General features: G+C 34.6%; 1 protein-coding gene across 1 annotated transcript; it reads left to right on the top strand.

Moving 5' to 3' along the window:
- Nucleotides 1-12,543: 12,543 nt before the first annotated feature.
- LOC125039980 lies at nucleotides 12,544-14,737 on the top strand. Its single transcript, XM_047634386.1, has 3 exons — nucleotides 12,544-14,130; nucleotides 14,353-14,487; nucleotides 14,672-14,737. The coding sequence occupies exons 1-3, from the start codon at nucleotides 12,544-12,546 to the stop codon at nucleotides 14,735-14,737; spliced, it is 1,788 nt and encodes a 595-aa protein (XP_047490342.1).
- Nucleotides 14,738-20,000: the final 5,263 nt, after the last annotated feature.

Here is a 20,000-nt window from a genome sequence, read left to right as displayed (position 1 = left end):
TATATATACATATACATGCATACAAACAAAGCCCTCCAAGGAAATCCTGCACCCTGAGGCTACATGGTGGGGGGATGGCCCCCCCCGGCCCCCAGTCTTCCTCCTTGGGAGGCTTGCCTGGTTGTGCCGAGGCGTCGCCCGGCCAGAGGCCCACAAATGGGGTCAATCTGTGGCGAGCGTGCTGTGTAGCGGCCTAGAACATCGTCAGTCTCTTGGAGGATGATCGACTGCCTTTGTTGTCGGGCGAGCTGGGGAGGCTGGGGATTGCCATCGCTGCTCTCTCTAAGGTGCGACGGCCTGATAGTGGAGAGACCAAAAGGGAGGTTTATACCTACTACTGGTAGGTAGTAGGCAATGGTGGGCGGCTGAGGAATGGAAGTGGCTGTCTCTGACCGCTTCCGTTTCTCAGTGAAGAAGGTTACCCCTGTTGGCGAGGACATTCTGCTTGTGAGAATGAAGCATACTTTGGGCTTCATACTTCTAGTGGCAATTCACGCTCCTACTGAGAGAAGTGGGCTCGAGAAAGAGATGTTCTACACCAAACTTGACTCTGTAGTGGATAAATGTCCCCAGGGGGGACACCCTCATGGTCTTGGGGGGCTTCAATGCGGTCACTGGCATTGAGAAGGGCAGTCTCTAGGCTAAAGAGTGGGAAGGCTGCTGGTGTCTGTGGGATTGCTGCGGAGTTGTTGAAGGCGGGTGAAGAACCCATGATCTGTGGCTTGCATGCAGTACCATTCCTCCAGACTGGAAAAGGGGCTTTGTCATCCCTATCTGGAAAGGGAAAGGGGACCAAAGGGACTGTGGCAACTACAGAGGCATTACATTGTTCAGCATAGCAGACAAGGTCCTCGGTTATCTGCTTTTGGTGCGAATGCGCAACCACCTTTTACGAGCACAGAGACCTGAGCAGTCTGGTTTTACACCTAAGAAGTCAACTGTAGACCGTATCATAGCACTTTGTGTCCTTGCAGAACGCCGCCTTGAGTTTCAACAAAGTATGCTTGCAGCTTATGTTGATCTCAAGAAGGATTTTGACTCAGTGCACCGGGAGTGTCTCTGGAGCCTACTGGGTCTCCATGGGATCCCCCCTGGGATTATTGGTTTACTGACTGGCCTGTATACAGATACCGAGAGTGATGTCAAGTGTGGGGAGGGCATCTCTGCCTTTTTCCCGGTATCTGACGGGGTGAGATGTGTCCTGGTCCCAACCCTTTTCAATACTTGTATGGACTGAATACTTGTCAGTGCTGTGGACTGTAGTTCATGTGGGGCATCAATTGGTAATTTCAAGGTCACAGACCTTGACTTTGCCGATGATGCAGTGATTCTAGCAGAGACAATGGAGGTCCTGGAAGTAGCTCACGAGGCGCTGCAAGAGGAGGTGAAGCCGTTGGGACTCTTGGTCAACTGGACCAAGATTAAGGTTCAGGAATTTGGGGATTTGTTGAATGTCGATATTCAGTCAATCTATGCCTGTGGCGAGACCACTGAGGTCTTGGATAGCTTCACTTATCTTGGTAGTGTAGTGCAGAGCGACGGAAGTTCCGACCGGGAAGTCACTCGACGACTCGGTCTGACCTACGGCGTTATGGACTCACTCAATTGGAGTAATTGGCACTGTAGGTATTTGACTAGGAGGACTAAGATCAGGCTCTTCAGGGCACTGGTGATCCCGGTCTTACTCTATGGGTGTGAGATCTGGACACTGAACAGTGCTCTTGTAGTGACCCATACCAAGCCAGCCGCGCCGGAGCTCGTAGAATACCAGTCTCCCCTGAATTTAGATACCGATATATATATATATATATATATATATATATATATATATATATATATATATATATATATATATATATATATATATATATATATATATATATATATATATATATATATATATATATATATATATATATATATATATATATATATATATATATATATATATATATATATATATATATATATATATATATATATATATATATATATATATATATATATATATATATATATATATATATATATATATATATATATATATATATATATATATATATATATATATATATATATATATATATATATATATATATATATATATATATATATATATATATATATATATATATATATATATATATATATATATATATATATATATATATATATATATATATATATATATATATATATATATATATATATATATATATATATATATATATATATATATATATATATATATATATATATATATATATATATATATATATATATATATATATATATATATATATATATATATATATATATATATATATATATATATATATATATATATATATATATATATATATATATATATATATATATATATATATATATATATATATATATATATATATATATATATATATATATATATATATATATATATATATATATATATATATATATATATATATATATATATATATATATATATATATATATATATATATATATATATATATATATATATATATATATATATATATATATATATATATATATATATATATATATATATATATATATATATATATATATATATATATATATATATATATATATATATATATATATATATATATATATATATATATATATATATATATATATATATATATATATATATATATATATATATATATATATATATATATATATATATATATATATATATATATATATATATATATATATATATATATATATATATATATATATATATATATATATATATATATATATATATATATATATATATATATATATATATATATATATATATATATATATATATATATATATATATATATATATATATATATATATATATATATATATATATATATATATATATATATATATATATATATATATATATATATATATATATATATATATATATATATATATATATATATATATATATATATATATATATATATATATATATATATATATATATATATATATATATATATATATATATATATATATATATATATATATATATATATATATATATATATATATATATATATATATATATATATATATATATATATATATATATATATATATATATATATATATATATATATATATATATATATATATATATATATATATATATATATATATATATATATATATATATATATATATATATATATATATATATATATATATATATATATATATATATATATATATATATATATATATATATATATATATATATATATATATATATATATATATATATATATATATATATATATATATATATATATATATATATATATATATATATATATATATATATATATATATATATATATATATATATATATATATATATATATATATATATATATATATATATATATATATATATATATATATATATATATATATATATATATATATATATATATATATATATATATATATATATATATATATATATATATATATATATATATATATATATATATATATATATATATATATATATATATATATATATATATATATATATATATATATATATATATATATATATATATATATATATATATATATATATATATATATATATATATATATATATATATATATATATATATATATATATATATATATATATATATATATATATATATATATATATATATATATATATATATATATATATATATATATATATATATATATATATATATATATATATATATATACCGCGCACGCACGTGGAGGATGATGTATTTTTATGTATATTTATTGCTTTTATGATTTTAACTTTATTCTTTGTTTCAACTTTGTTTATAACAGAACGAAAGCCATTTTCTTTGTTTTTTTTTTACTATTCATTCTTTTTTTAAAAGCTGGTAAGAGTTTGCCTCCCTTTTTTTATGATTAAAGCTTTAAGGGTTTTTAAAGAAAAACTTTTATAGGGAGTAAGGGTTTTAACCCAAGCCACTACTTCAATAAGCCAACTTTTTATCGACGGAACCTGCCACGCCATCTAGGGGGGGGGGGGGGAACTTGGCTAGTTCATTCCCGAGCTACTTACTAGCCCATTCATTAGATCCTTGCTGGGGGTCGGCTATATATAGCTCGGGAATTGAGCAGGGGATGCAGGGGGTCTAGGTTCTAAGAGCGGCCGATGTTCACCTGGCGGAAGCTCTGGGTGTAATTTTTGGTTTCCCTGCGGTCGCAAGGACACGGATTTTAACGGCAGTAAGGTGGGATTGTTTAAGGTTTTCCTTGTTTATAATAGAAGCAGAGTGTATCTTTTTATATTTTTTTTGTCGTTTTTAAGTTTTATATTACAGTAAATGTTTGATTTCATGTTTTTGGTCTTTATAAATGTGTTTTTAATTCGTGAGTGAAATTCCTCTTTTTTACTTAACCTATTTTAAGAGACAAATGATGCCATAACTTGGCTACCTGTGACAAGTAATTGACAACCTTCTATCAGCCCTTAAGGCTGACACGCACTCCCCTCAGAGTTAAACACGCTTACCATACAAACTCTTGTTGAGTAAGGTCATTTTTCCTTTTCTTACATACATGCTTTCCTTTTTATCTTTTTACACCCTTCTACACGCCTTCCCCTTTCGGTACATATATTGTTCCTGGACGTACTAACCAGGTGGTGGCAGCGCTAATGACCTAATTAGCAAGAGTAATTAGTCCATCACTACACTCTGACTCCTTTGGAATTGAATGTCTTTGCAGAATCATTGGGTATACCTGGAGGGACCATGTGTCCAATCAGAGAATACTCTGTGAGACTGATTCAAGACCTATTACCAGCGTGATACGAGAGCCAACTTCAGCTCTATTGCCATGTGGCTCGTTTTCCTGGGGAAAATCCGGCTTATAAGGCCATCTCCGAGAGGGTTGATCCAGTCAGGAGAAGACCAAGGGGAAGGCCTCGGAACTCATGGCTGAAGCTAGTCGATCAGATCTGCCAAGATGTGCTGGGGGTGGGAAGAAATGCTACATGGAGGTTTGCGCGAATGGACCCCAGGAGGTGGAGGCAAAGGTTGGGCGCGACAAAGCAGTGCCATGCGTATTCCCCCTTATGATGATGATGATGTATATATGTGTGTGTGTGTATATATATATATATATATATATATATATATATATACTTATACTTATTATAAAACTTATAATAAAAAACATATATTGTTAATAATAATGATATTAATGATAATAGTAATAATGATAATGATAATAATAATAACCATAATTATCATCATCATCATAGTGATAATCGTAATGACAATGATTATAATTATAGTAATTATAATAATGATAATGATGATAATAATAACAATAATAATAATGATATTATTGATAATAATGATTATGATGATAATAATAATGATAATGGTAATAATAATAATAATAATAATAATAATAATAACAACAAGAATAATGATAATGATAATAGCACTGAAGATGATAATGATAATAAGGATAATAATATAATTATGATAATAATAATGATGATGATAATAATAAAGAATATAGTAGTAGTATCAATCATCATTAGTAATACTCTCGTTATTATTATTATTTTCATTATTATCGTCATTATCATTATTATCATTATTATCATTATTAACATTATTATTACTATTATTATTACTAATATTGTTATTATTATTATAACTATTATTATTGTTATCATTATTATTATTATTATTATTATTATTATCATTATTATCCTCATTATTGTCATTATAATAATGATGATAATAATAGTAATAATAATTATCATTATTATTATTATCACTATTATCATTATCATTAGTGCAATTATCGTTATCACTTTCAATTGCTATCATTATGATTTGCACTCATTTTTATGTGCTATTATTACTATTATTTTATTGTTATCTTATAATTATTTTTATCTCTATTATTACTAATATTGCTGTTATTGTTTTGTTAATGTTATTTTTATCAGTATTATTAATGTTATCATTATCATGATTATTATTATCACTGTTGTTATCATTATCATTATTATTATTATGATTGTCGTTATTATTATGATTGTCATTATCATTATTATTATTATTGTCATAATTGTTATTATAATTTTTATCAGTTTTAATGTTATCAATATTATCATTATTGTTATTATCATTGTCATTATTATTGCTATCATTATCATCATTATTATCATAATTTTATTTTTATTATCACTCATTTTAATTGTTGTTTTTATGATTATCATTATTGTTATTATTATCATTGCATAATCCTTGTTATCATTATCAATATATTATCATTATTGCTATTTTTATAATTATTATCCCAATCATTATTGTTATTTTTATCATTATTATTATCCCTATCATTATAATTATTATTAATTTTACCTTTTTCTATAATAATAATGTTATCACTATTAGTAGTACCATTATTAATAGTAGCAGTAATAGTAGCATATTTTTACTATTAATATTATCATGATCATCATTATCATTATTATAATTTTTATCAGTAATATCTTTATTATTATTGTCATGGTTATTACAGTTATTATCAAACTTATTGTAATCATCATTACTATCATTATCATTATCACTATCGTTATTACTTTCATTATTATTATTGTCATCACTATTCTTGTCATTACTACCAATTGAAGAATCATTTCTTTATTATCACAATTATTATTTCCCGGAGAGGAGCTGTACTAGTAGTACCATGATTATTGTCATTATCAATATCAGTGTCATTATTATCATTACTACTATTATTATCATTAGTAGCACCAATAGTAGTATTTTCATAATTAAAGAAAAAACTTAGGCAACGAAATCAACTCACTTGCCATTAGCGATGATGGCTAGAATAGTCTATTAGAGATGAACTGTGCAGTATCTCTTTCTGAAAAGCTGTTGCCAGATGGTTGGTGTAAAGAGAGTGTTTTGCATGTAGCAATGATGTTGCCGTGGAACGCACGGAAAATTCTATCAGGAGGCCTTTGTTCGTTTTCATATAATTTCTGTTTCCGATCCAGCTGTCATTATTATATTGGTACAAACGGAGAGGGGGAGAGAGAGAGAGAGAGGAGGGATGGGCATTCTGTAAGTTTACTAAACAATTCGCCCCTTCCTTCATCGTTAAGCCGTTTTCACATTGTGTACGGTTTCCATGCCTTGTAGTTAGCCTACCGATTCCACAACCACAGGGATCTATGGGGAATATCCGGCTTCATCCGACTGAGTACCAGTGCTCTGCCAAAGGACCGTTTACATGAGGAGTGACGATTACTTCTTCTGGCTATTTCATTTCGACATACTGAATTGAAGCTAAATAGAAATCATGAACATCACTACCAATTCACGAGTGATTATCATGTCAACGTTTCACTCATCAAAATTTCTGTTCATCTTACATGTGTCAGTTAGATTCTGAAATCTAAAATGGTAATAATCGGTTCATACCTACTGGAGGGACTAATGATTTATAGAGTGACTTATAGACAGGTAGCCGATTAGCCGATTAGCCGATTCTACTATATATATATATATATATTGTTACTGCAGGGACAAAATGTGTACTTAGTTAAAACAATCAGTTCCTATGCTTTGTGATATTACTAACACAAGATAAGTATGAAATAGATAAGTATACCCTCATATCGTTTTCTAAAGTATACGACATCTATAGGGAATTTCCATAACTAATCTGGGATAACATTGGTAGCCATTTTGTTACTCAGAGAAGCCAAGTGAGGTGTCTGAGTTTAAAGGAAACAATTGGGAAGTAATTGGGATAAAATGAATGGTAATGAATTGCATGTAAAGAGAAGAAATCAAGATGTATCCAAGATGCAATAAAGTGCCATAAAAATCACCCACGCGTTTCCAGTGAAACCCACCGGTCCTTGGCTCTCTGCTACAGTTAAACTCAGAGCCTCCTCAGAACAGCAGTTAAAAATTCAAGATATGTATGCAGAATAACAGTCTCAAGATTTTCTGCATCTACTAGACTCAAGACCTACTGTATGCAGCAGTTATACAAGTTAGTGAGGATGCTCATGAGAATTGGATTCACATCTATCAACCCATCTTGCAAAATAGTTCAAGGTCAAGAAGGATAGAAGAACGGTGTGAATGTTCGTGAGATTCCGAAAGCAAGAGGATAACCTATGCAATCACTGGAGATCTCTGCTCTTTAAAGAAGCTCTTCATGTCTACAGGCGTCGCCAAAGGCTAGTGAACTTTTGACTAATAGGTACAAATTTGAGTTTAAAGTTCCATATAGGTCAGTAGCCAAGTAATAGTTGTAATAATGAGTGCTACTGAAGAAGCTGTAGGTGACAAACCTCAGGTAACTGAGGCTAGTGAGACAATGAAGGGTGCTAGGAAAAAGGTTTTAACAGAAAAAGGGCGTGAGTATCAAATAACACAGCATACAAAGAGGTTATCATCTGCTAGGCTAGCATGGAGAAAGGTATTATCAGAGATATTATCAAGTCTTGATAGTGTTGTATGTTTGGATCAACTTAATGTTTGTAAAAAGGCAGAGGAGTTACAGTTTAAAGAAGTTATAAATGCCTTTAACTTACTAATGGAAGTAGATCCAAGTTCTCAGGATGAATTGTTACAGGAGTTAAAAATTGAGACTGAGGAGCACAATAATTGTATGCATAAAATTGAGAGTAAAATGCATGAGTTAAAACAAGAAACAAATTCAGTAAATTCACAAAATAGTAGATCATCAAAGCATTCCCATTCTACAAAGAGATCTATGCATAATGTTACACAGAATGAAAGGTTACAGGCAGAATTAGCTAAGCTACAAATTGAGCTACAGCTTTATGAAAGGGAAACAGAGTATCAAATGATCTTAAGAAAACATAAGAGGATCTTGAAAGAAAAAGAATATGAGTACAAAAGATTTCTAGCTATGAGAAATAGGCTTGCATCTCAAGAAGAAATAAAGAAAGCCAGTCTAGAAGACATTCAGTTAGAATTGTCTAAAAGTAAAGATTTAGATGATAGTAAAGAACATCTTCACAAATATTTTGAATCTATTGATAAATTTACAGAGATTGAGAAATCAAATCCTAATTTACCAAAACAAGAAATGGCTGCTGAGGATGTATCAGGTATGGGTGAATTAGAGATAGAGGTGTCCAAATTAGAGAATACTTTCTTAAAAGCAAGCCCAGAGCTTAAGCCACAAGCCAAGAGTTTTGAGCCAAAAAGAGAGTTTAAAGATTTGAATGCATCATTTGGGCAAGATAGATCAAGTCAAGTTATAGACATAAATGTATTTAAAGATGTGGTAAATATTTTATCATCTAATAGTAAAAGTGAATTGCCTAAGCCAGAACCAGAAATTTTCAGTGGAGATTTATTGGAGTTTCCAACCTGGCTTCAACCTTTGAGATTATTATAGAGTCAAGAGTTACAGAACCTGCAGAGAAACTTTTCTATCTAGGTCACTATACTAGCGGGGAAGCTAAGGATGCTATTAGAGGACTTCTACGTGTTACCAAAGAAGAAGCTTATCTTGAAGCTAAAAGTATATTAATGGATAGGTTTGGTAATAAGTTTATTGTGGCAAATGCTTTTAGAAGGAAATTGAGTGAATGGCCAAAGATTTCAAATAAAGACTTCTTAAAGAATTGCTTAACAGTAGTGAAAACGACAGACTACCTTAATATTTTAAATGATCCTCAAGAAAATAGCAAAATGTTACAGAAGTTATCCCCAGCTCTTATAGATAGCTGGAATTCTATAGTTTACAGATGGTTTGCATGTGATACAGGTTACCCTCCATTTTCATTTTTTTGTGATTTTATAGAAGTGGAGGCAAAGAAAGCTTGCAATCCAATTTCATCATATAGTGCAGTAATGGCAATGAATCAGAGTCATAATATCAATGTTTCAATAAGTAGTAAGAAGGGTAAACCAGAAATAAACAAATTTGGGACAAAAAGGTTTGTAACTAACTCAACAGGTGTAAAAGAAACAGAGGTACATAGAGATGACAAAGGACAGAGTCCAGAGAAACCATATTGTAACTTTTGCAAGGCTGATCATGATCTTCATAAATGTAAAGGGTTCAATGGACTTGATAATAAGGCAAAATTTAAATATGTCCAAAAATCATTTCTTTGTAGGGGTTGTTTAAAACATGGCCATATTATCAAAAAATGCAAAATAAAGAATATGTGCACAGTATGTAAGAGACGTCATCAAACATCTCTTCATGAGGCTATACTCGAAAGAATAAAAGAAAGGGAAGCCTTACTCAAAAGGTATAAAGAACAAGAAGCTGGAAAAACAGTAACATTGTCAAATTAAATTAATATAATTGAAGACAAGGTAAACTCCAACAAAGTTGATGAGGAACTCAAAGATAGTGCAGTTTCCAATAAAATAAAGATATTGAGAAAGTCAGAGGATATGATGTATTCCATGATAGTACCAGTATGGATACACCATGAAAGTAACATAAGTAAAAAGGTGTTGGTTTATGCATTATTAGATGAACAATCAGATGCATGTTTTATTAAAGAATCCACCTTGAATGGGCTGAACATTCTAGGCTCCAAGGTACACCTGAAGTTAACAACAGTGACATGTGAAGAAACAATTGAAAATACAAAGACTAAAGGGCTAATAGTATGTGGTAAAAGCCAAAAGATAGAGGTTGCACTTCCAGCCACTTATTCACGGAAGAATATACTAGCCAGACATGATCAAATTCCGAGGCCAGAAAGTGTAGAAGGATGGCCTCATTTACAGAGAATAGCAAACGAATTAATGCCATATGATAGAAGTGTTGAAGTTGGGCTCCTGATAGGTTTAAATTGTATTCGTGCCATCAAACCGAGGGAGTTAATTCCTGGGAAAGATGGCGAGCCTTATGCAAGGATAACTTTGCTTGGTTGGAGTATAATAGGGAGAGTCAGTGGTGATTGTCAAGATACAAGTGACTCAGATTCAGTCCTAACTAGCAAAGTAATAGTCAATAAGGTTATCATTAATGGTGATACAAAATGTAGATTTTTTTTACTCACCAACTAAAGTAAAAGAAATAAGTGATTTTGCACAACTTAGAAAGTTATTTGAGCTTGATTTCAGTGAAAGGGAGACAGGAAATGTTCCTTTTTCGTATCAAGACAAGATTTTCTTGAGAAAAAGGAAAGATGGAATTCATCAACTAAAAGATGGGCATTATGAGTTCCCACTCCCTCATATAGATGATAAAGTCAAGTTTCCTAATAGTAAAGAAATAGCATTGTGTAGGTTAAGGAGTCTAAAGAGGAAGCTAAAGCAAAATAATGATTTTCTACAAGACTATGTTGCATTTATGAAAGATCTCATAAACCAAGGCTATGCAGAAGAGGCACCATGCTAGGGTCTAAACTTCAACGATGGAAGAGTATGGTATATACCACATCATGGTGTGTATCATCCAAAGAAACCTGACAAAATTAGAGTAGTTTTCGATTGCAGTGCTGTGTATAAGAGTGAATCACTTAATTTGAATCTCTTACAAGGTCCGGATCTGACAAATAACTTAATTGGGGTATTGTGCAGATTTAGAAAGGAACATGTAGCAATTGCATGTGATATAGAAGCAATGTTCCACCAAGTAAAGGTAAAGCCTGATCACAGAGACCTACTCCGCTTTCTGTGGTGGGAAAATGGAGATCCTGATTCAACAATCAAAGAATATAGAATGACAGTGCATTTATTTGGGGCTACATCTTCTCCAAGTGTAGCAAGTTTTGCACTGAAAGCTGCTGCTGATGATTATGCAGGGCAATGTGGAACAGAAACTGCTTCCTTTGTTAAAAATGAATTTTATGTAGATGATGGTTTAACATCTTTACCTACAACTGTAGAAGCCATATCTTTAATCAGAGATAGTAAAGCATTATGCTCGAAAGGTGGCTTCAAATTGCACAAGTTATTGTCAAATAAGAAAGAAGTTCTAGAAGCAATAAGCTTAGAGGAAAAGGCTATAAGTTTAAAGAATTTAGACCTCTCTAGTGAAGCCTTTCCAATAGAGAGAACTTTAGGAGTAGAATGGTGCATTGAATCAGACACATTACAGTTCAGAATTAGTATTAATGACAAACCAATAACTAAAAGAGGTATATTGTCAACAGTGAGTTCTGTTTTTGATCCTATGGGTATGGTCTCACCCTTTATATTGATTGGTAAAAGAATACTTCAAACCTTGTGTCAAGATGGAGTAGACTGGGATGATGACATATCAGATGACTTGAAACAACAATGGAGAAGATGGAGAGATGATTTGATTCAGTTGAAAGAGTTAAAGATTCCTAGGTGCTACAAGCCTGACGAATTTAGAAAGGTCAAATCAATTGAACTGCATCATTTCTCTGATGCTAGCCAGAATGGTTATTGACAGTGCTCTTATTTAAGGCAAGTAAGTGAGCAGGGACAAGTTCATTGTGCACTTGTCATGTCAAAGTCTAGAGTGACACCATTGAAGCCTATAACTGTTCCTAGGTTAGAACTAACAGCTGCAGTTGTAGCCGTTCGAATTAGTTCTATGTTAAAGAGAGAGTTAGGTTACCAGGAACTAAAGGAATTCTTTTGGACTGATAGCAAAGTCGTACTTGGCTACATTTCAAACGAAGCAAAGAGATTCCATGTGTTTGTTGCTAACCAAGTGCAGCATATTAAAGACCACTCCTCTATGGAACAATGGAAATTTATTGAGTCAGCTCAAAATCCTGCTGACACTGCTTCACGTGGATTGTATGTAAAGCAACTGATTGAACATTCTCTATGGTGGAATGGACCAAACTTCCTCTGGGAACCTGACTATAATGCTAATCCATCATTTGTAAATGTAAATGTACAAGAGAATGATCCAGAGGTCAAGAAAATTTCGTCATATAAGACCCAAACCAAAGAGAGCACTTCAATTCTTCCAAATCTTGAATATTTTTCTGATTGGCACAGGGCAAAGAAGGCTGTTGCATTATGTTTACGCCTTCAATGTAAATTCAAGAACCCTGGGAGAGCAACAGTCAACAAAGAACTGACTGAAAACAAAGAATCCAAATACACGTCACCTAGTGTAACAGAACTTGTGGAAGCTGAAAATGAAATCATAGGGCAAGTCCAAAATGAAGCTTTCCAAAAGGTGAAACAAGATTTACAATGTGCAAATAACGACCATGGAGATGCCAGTAAAAGAAACAAAACCTTAAAGAAAACAAGTTACATTTACTCACTTGATCCCTTCAGAGATAAAAATAACATCTTAAGGGTAGGTGGCAGAATGAGACATGCCGAATTTGCTGCAAGCAATAAACATCCAGTAATTCTGCCAAAGGACTCACATATAACAGAAATGATAGTGTGTCATTACCACCGGAAAGTCCATCACCAAGGAAGAGGAATAACATTGAATGAGTTAAGGGCATCTGGTTATTGGATCATTGGAGGTTCATCAGTGGTAGGTAGACATATTTCAAGATGTGTCATATGTAAAAGATTGAGAGGCACATTTCAAGAACAGAAAATGTCTGATTTGCCACCAGAAAGACTTGAACCTGCACCCCCATTTACCTACTGTGGGGTAGATTACTTTGGACCATTCTTTGTTAAAGAAGGTCGCAAGGAGGTCAAGAGATACGGTGTTTTGTTTACTTGTATGGCTTCAAGAGCAATCCATCTAGAAACAGCAAATACACTGGAGACTGATTCATTCCTCAATGCATATAGACGTTTCATAGGAAGACGTGGCCCAGTTCGTCAACTCAGATCAGATCAGGGCACAAATTTTGTTGGGGCTAAAAATGAACTTCAGCAATGCTTGCAAGAAATGGATCAAGATAAACTAAAAGGGGAGCTTTTAAAAGAGAACTGTGACTGGATTACATTTGAAATGAATATTCCTCACGCCAGTCATATGGGTGGAGTATGGGAAAGACAGATCCGTTCCGTGAGGAATATACTAACAGCTTTATTATACTATCATGGAAGACAATTAGATGATGAGTCACTCAGAACCTTTATGGTTGAAGCAGATACCATCGTGAATAGCTGACCCCTGACAGTTGACAACATCAGTTCTCAATATTCATTAGAACCATTAACACCAAATCACTTGTTAACAATGAAAACAAAGGTTGTGCTACCGCCACCTGGAACGTTCCAATCTTTTGACCAGTATTCAAGAAAGAGATGGTGAAGAGTTCAATATCTTGCTAATGAATTTTGGAATAGGTGGAGAAAAGAATATGCTCAATCGCTTCAGTGCAGGAACAAGTGGCCTTCAGTTATTAAAAATGTTAAGGTAAATGATATTGTCATTGTAAAGGAACAAAATTTACCAAGGAATTCTTGGAAACATGGTTGTGTATCTGAGGTTATGCCAAGCAAAGATGGTCTTGTAAGAAAGGCAAGGATAACAATGGCTGATTCCTCGCTTGACGCATTTGGAAGACGAACGAAAGCAGTCGTTAATCTTGAAAGACCAATCCACAAACTCATATTGTTAGTTGAATCATAGTGGAAGTGGGGTGTCCCCGCCAAAGAGCCTATTTAAATATCAAAATTGTGCCAACAATTCATAGTTCCTCAGTAGTATAGATATCAATTCCACATTTTGCTCATTTAAGTACAATGTAACTAGAGTTTAAGGTAAACTGTTTATACAATTTAGGGGAGCCATGTTACTGCAGGGACAAAATGTGTACTTAGTTAAAACAATCAGTTCCTATGCTTTGTGATATTACTAACATAAGATAAGTATGAAATAGATAAGTATACCCTCATATCGTTTTCTATAGTGTACGACATCTATAGGGAATTTGCATAACTAATCTGGGAAGACATTGGGAGCCATTTTGTTACTCAGAGAAGCCAAGTGAGGTGTCTGAGTTTAAAGGAAACAATTGGGAAGTAATTGGGATAAAATGGATGGTAATGAATTGCATGTAAAGAGAAGAAATCAAGATGTATCCAAGATGCAATAAAGTGCCATAAAAATCACCCAAGCGTTTCCAGTGAAACCCACCGGTCCTTGGCTCTCTACTACATATATATATATATATATATATATATATATATATATATATATATTTGTGTATATATATATATATATATATATATTTGTGTGTGTGTATATGTATTGAAGGCCATCATCAGTCCAAATCGACTAAGGCATTATTGTCTCTACCCACTCCCATATATGTAGAGTCAGTGCCTGGGAGAAAGAATGTGAGGAGCAAGCTGTTTCCCATGCAGCATAATCCCTATATTCACGCAGCTGATGGATCCAAAGGGACCGATATGGCTCCGGATTTTTCCTCAGTGTTGACTTCCGAAGTCTTTTACATCATATAGACGCCACTAAGCAATGGATTGTTTTGAATAGGGTGAACTCCCATAGCCTTTGACCATGCACAGACTGAACTACAATGAAGCAGTTGTTTTAAGGTGATCTCCCATAGCCTTTGACCATACACGGGCTGAACTACAAGGCAGCAGTGGGTCACCACTATCGGATCAAAGTAAGACTAAGACAATATTTGCAAATCCGTGCGTGTGGCACGTGTATATCCGTGCATTCATACACGCACGCAACGGAGAACGAACGACGCAGGAAGTCAGTCTCTCCATCCAGGTACTGGGGGTCACAGATGCAGAGGGCGCGGAGGAACAGCGAAGTGACAACCTCTCTTTACATGGAGAGGATGGTATGAGAAGAAGTGTTTATTGTACATACCACTGCACATACCACTATGCATAGGCTTCCTATATATTGAGAAGAAGAAGTGGTCAGCAGAGTGATGTACTAGGGTGTCCAAGAAGGGCAGCTTGTTTTCAACCTCTCATTCTACCTTGAAACGTATGGAAGGAGTTCAGCTTGATCAGGAAGTCCGAGAACAGGGCAAGGTCATGAGGTCAGAGCAAAAACGTCGTCAACATACCTCAGCCAAACCGTTGGACGAAGGGAGATGGAAGGGAGAAGCTGACTCGAAGAATTTCATAAACAGGTTAGCCAAGACCGGAGAGAGGGGAGAGCCCATGCCAACACCGAAGGTCTGGGAGTAGAAGTGACCCTCAAAGGAAAAGGAATTCGACTCCACACACAGACGAATCAGGAAGACATCGGTGGGCAGAGGGAGACGAGGATCCTCTGGGGGGAGCTGCCTCTCAAGGAAAGCGAGGTGAACAGGTAGTCGACATCCAACCTCATCATGGTCGTCGGCGGGACTCAACGGACACGGGAGATGAAGTTCTGAGAGTGGGGGAGATGAGCAGAAGAGAAAGTGCCGAGAAGGGAATGAGGGACTTCGCCAGCCAGGCTGCCAGAGGGTGCGTCACAGATCCCCGGGAAGAGATGATTGGGCGCAGAGGCACGGCTGGCTTATGGGTTCTAGGAAGCCCATAGAAGTGAGGGAGACGAGGGTTGATGACCTTAAACCTTTGGTGGAGGTTCGCCTCTGGGAAACGAGCTGCTATCGCCTTCAGGCGACGGTGGAAAGTAGCAGAAATACATTCACGGGGGTCGCTGGTCAGGGGGGCATATGTTCTTTAAACTGGGCTGCTCTCGCCATGTTCTTGACGCCGCGTTATCCTGGGCATGGCGTACCTTCTACCACGACTCCTCAACTGCCTGTCCTCAGCCTGCCCTAAACTGAGAAGATCTACTCTCTCTGCCACCCTCTCCACACTCTCAACTGCAGGCTGATCTTTCGCCAGGTGAACACTCTCCGTCGTAACCTGGTACACACCAGCCCTCCCTCTTCCTCGAAGGTGAGTACCTATGCAGTTCCTTGTACCTCCTGTGACAAGCAATACTTTGGCTAGATGGGCGCCTGTCTCAACATAAGTATGCAGTATCCAGGATACACTACAACAACGCTCTCTTTTGCCATCAGTGGGATACAGGCCATCAGATGGACAGCGGCGCGAATTCTCTTTCCTTCCGCTGACGTCCACGCCTCCAGACTGGTGGAATCCTCCTTAAGAAAGCTTCTGCCTAATTTCAACCTGAACAGAGGCTTTTCTCCTGCCGACCGTCTCCTCGCTTCCCATATCCTCCGCCTTCTCCCATACGCCGGCCACCCTAAACATAGTCCGCCCGACCCTCCGACCTGATCTGACCTCCCTTCTATCCTCATCTGCCCCGTGTTACCGCGTTGCCTTTCCTCTTTCTCTTTTATACCCCTTCCTCTCCCTTTCCTCTTCAGACCTGAGGATGGAATCCAGGTGGATTCCGAAACTCCTGTCTCACTTTCAATAAATCTAGTTTTACACTGTGGGTGTTTCTACCATATATATATATATATATATATATATATATATATGAATATGTAAAGACCTGGCGTTGTCTTTAAAACAACCATTCATTCCACCTCAGGGCATAGGCCTTACTCAATTCACTATTGAGAGGTTATATGACAGTGTCACCCTTGCCTGATTGGATGCCCTTCCTAATCAACCGCGGTTCGACGCGCTAACACTTATGCCACGGCGGCGACTTCCCCTACGACACCTACGTTTAACTTCTCAAGGCGATATGTCGTTTTCTCAGGCTCGAGCCAGCAATCAGAGCGCTGGCAGTTTTACGACTGCCGCGACGGGGAATTGAGGGTCGGAGTCCAGTGCTCTAACCACTGGACCATATATATATATATATATATTTATACATATATATATGTATGTATATGTCTATACATACATACATATATATACATATATACGTACATACACACACACATGTGTGTTTGTGTATGTTTGTGTGTATGTGCATGTTTCTAAGTGTGTATGTTTCTTCGTGTGGGTTTCTGCGTCTGTGTAAACCGTGGAAATGGATATGTGTATTTACATATCCTTAAATAACGAACGTACCGCAATCATTCACTATTGTAGAAAGCACTGATATCTGCACTAAAAGAGTTACACTAAGTATCACGAGCGTCTCTCAGAATTGGGCAACCGACTGGCCCACTTTTGGCTCGGCTGGCACACTTGGCAGCTCATCTGCCGCGATGATGCAACGTACGCGTTCTGGCTATATGGAGTGCGTGGTCTTGCAGTTTATATCACTTCTTCCCACAGTTCATACATTGCCTTTCTTCTTCATATCCTCCTTTTTTCTCTTTCTCCTTATTTTTCTAATTCATTCACGCCTTTGTCTTCTTCTTTGCCTTCTTCTTATTATTACCATTAGTAGTAGTAGTAGTGTCATTATCGTTATTGTTGTTATTATTATCACCATCGTCATTATTATTATTATTATCACCATTGTCATTATCATTATTGTTATTATTATTATTATTATTATTATTATTATTATTATTATTATTATTATTATTATCATTATTATTATTATATTATTATTATTATTATTGCTATTTATATTATAATCATCATTATTATTCCAATTATTCTACTACTACTACTTAATCCAATCCTCACCTTTCTTCTTCCTCTTCTTCTTCGTTTTTTTATTGTTATTATTCTTTCCCCTATTCCTCGTCTTCATCTTCTTCCTCTCCTTCTAATCCTCCCCTATTTCTTTTTTCTTCTTTATTGTCTTCACCATGTTCTTCATCTTCTCCTAACTCTTCTTTTTCTCCTTCCTCTTTTTCATCTTCCTCTTCATCTTCTTCTCCTTCATCCTTTACTTCTTTATCTCCTTCCTCGTTTTCTTCTTCATCTTCTTCTTCTTCTCATTTGTCTCCTATACTCGTTCTTCTCATTCCTCTTCTTTTCCCTTCTTTCATTATTCTTCTTGATTTCCCTTTTCTGCTCATTCTTCTCCCTCTCCTTATTATTCTTTTCTTTCCTTTTCTCCCTCTTCTTCTTTTTTATTCTTCCTCTTCCCCCTCTCCTTATTATTATTATTATTATTATCATTATTTTCTTTTTTGTCTTCTTCTCCTTCATGTCCTTTTTCCTTCTCTCCATTTCCTACCCCCTCTTCTCTTTCTTCTTCTTTTCCTTCATGTCATTCTTCCTCTTTTCCATCTTCTTCATTTCCTTCCTCTTATTTTTCCTTTTTTTTCATTCTACCTTTTCCTCATCTCTTTCCTTTTCTTTGCATTCTACTTCTCCTCCATCTTCCTTTTCTTTTTCTTCTTCTTCTTCTTCTTCTTCTTCTTCCTCCCTTATCTTCCTCTTCTTCTTCTTCCTCCTCATTCGTCTTCTTCTTCTTTTCCTTCTACTCCTTTTCTTTTTCTTCTCCTATTTCGTATTCGTCTTCTACTTTCCTCTCTTCTTTTATTTCTACTTCTTTACCTTTTCAGTTTTCTTCTTCTTTTCCTTCTCCCTCTCCTTTTTTTTTCTTCTTTTACGAAGCGCACTATTTCAGCGGAACGGCCTGTCGTGCGATACATATTCGTGTGTCGCACAAATGTTGCGGCCCCGAGAGGGGCATACATTGTTTACAAACAAAAATGATGTAGAATGTCTTGGATTTTTTTCATTATACCTTCTGCCATATAAACTTTTAAGCTTAGTGGAGTGCTAGTGGGAGAGGACAACACGTTACCACTGTACTAGCCCGGAGGCTTCGAATGTATTCTTTGTAGTGCACAAAAGTATAGTTAACGTGTCGGCTTCTCATCCGATGGGTCGGTGGTTCCCGCCCCGCCCAGGCGCGAGAAGTTGCAATTGTCGCCTGAAGGTTACCGCTATGGTTGGGTACCACAGCTAGGCTTAGCTTCGCATATCGGACTCCTTAGGATTCCATATTTTCCTACGGAACGCAAGGCTGGTCTCGACTGAAGGGTAAGTAAAGCCGGGAACAGCACAAGCACTCAGTTAAGACGTCTTTTTGGTTATGCCAGGTCGTTTATATATAACATATATCGTGGCGTTCATCATAGACACGTATAAATTAATGGAATGGAAAAATACTCATACAAAATACGTATAAGATGCTTAAAA

This window comes from Penaeus chinensis, chromosome 28 (genome assembly GCF_019202785.1).
Source record: "Penaeus chinensis breed Huanghai No. 1 chromosome 28, ASM1920278v2, whole genome shotgun sequence".
Lineage (NCBI taxonomy): Eukaryota > Metazoa > Arthropoda > Malacostraca > Decapoda > Penaeidae > Penaeus > Penaeus chinensis.
This window is presented reverse-complemented; position numbering and strand designations above follow the sequence as displayed.

Coding starts and splice junctions, on each gene's coding strand:
- LOC125039980 (XM_047634386.1), top strand. CDS start 12,544: ATGTCAAAGTCTAGAGTGACACCATTGAAGCCTATAACTGTTCCTAGG. Junction 14,131..14,352: donor TGGTTGAAGCAGATACCATC/GTGAATAGCTGA, acceptor CAATCGCTTCAG/TGCAGGAACAAGTGGCCTTC. Junction 14,488..14,671: donor TGCCAAGCAAAGATGGTCTT/GTAAGAAAGGCA, acceptor AACAATTCATAG/TTCCTCAGTAGTATAGATAT.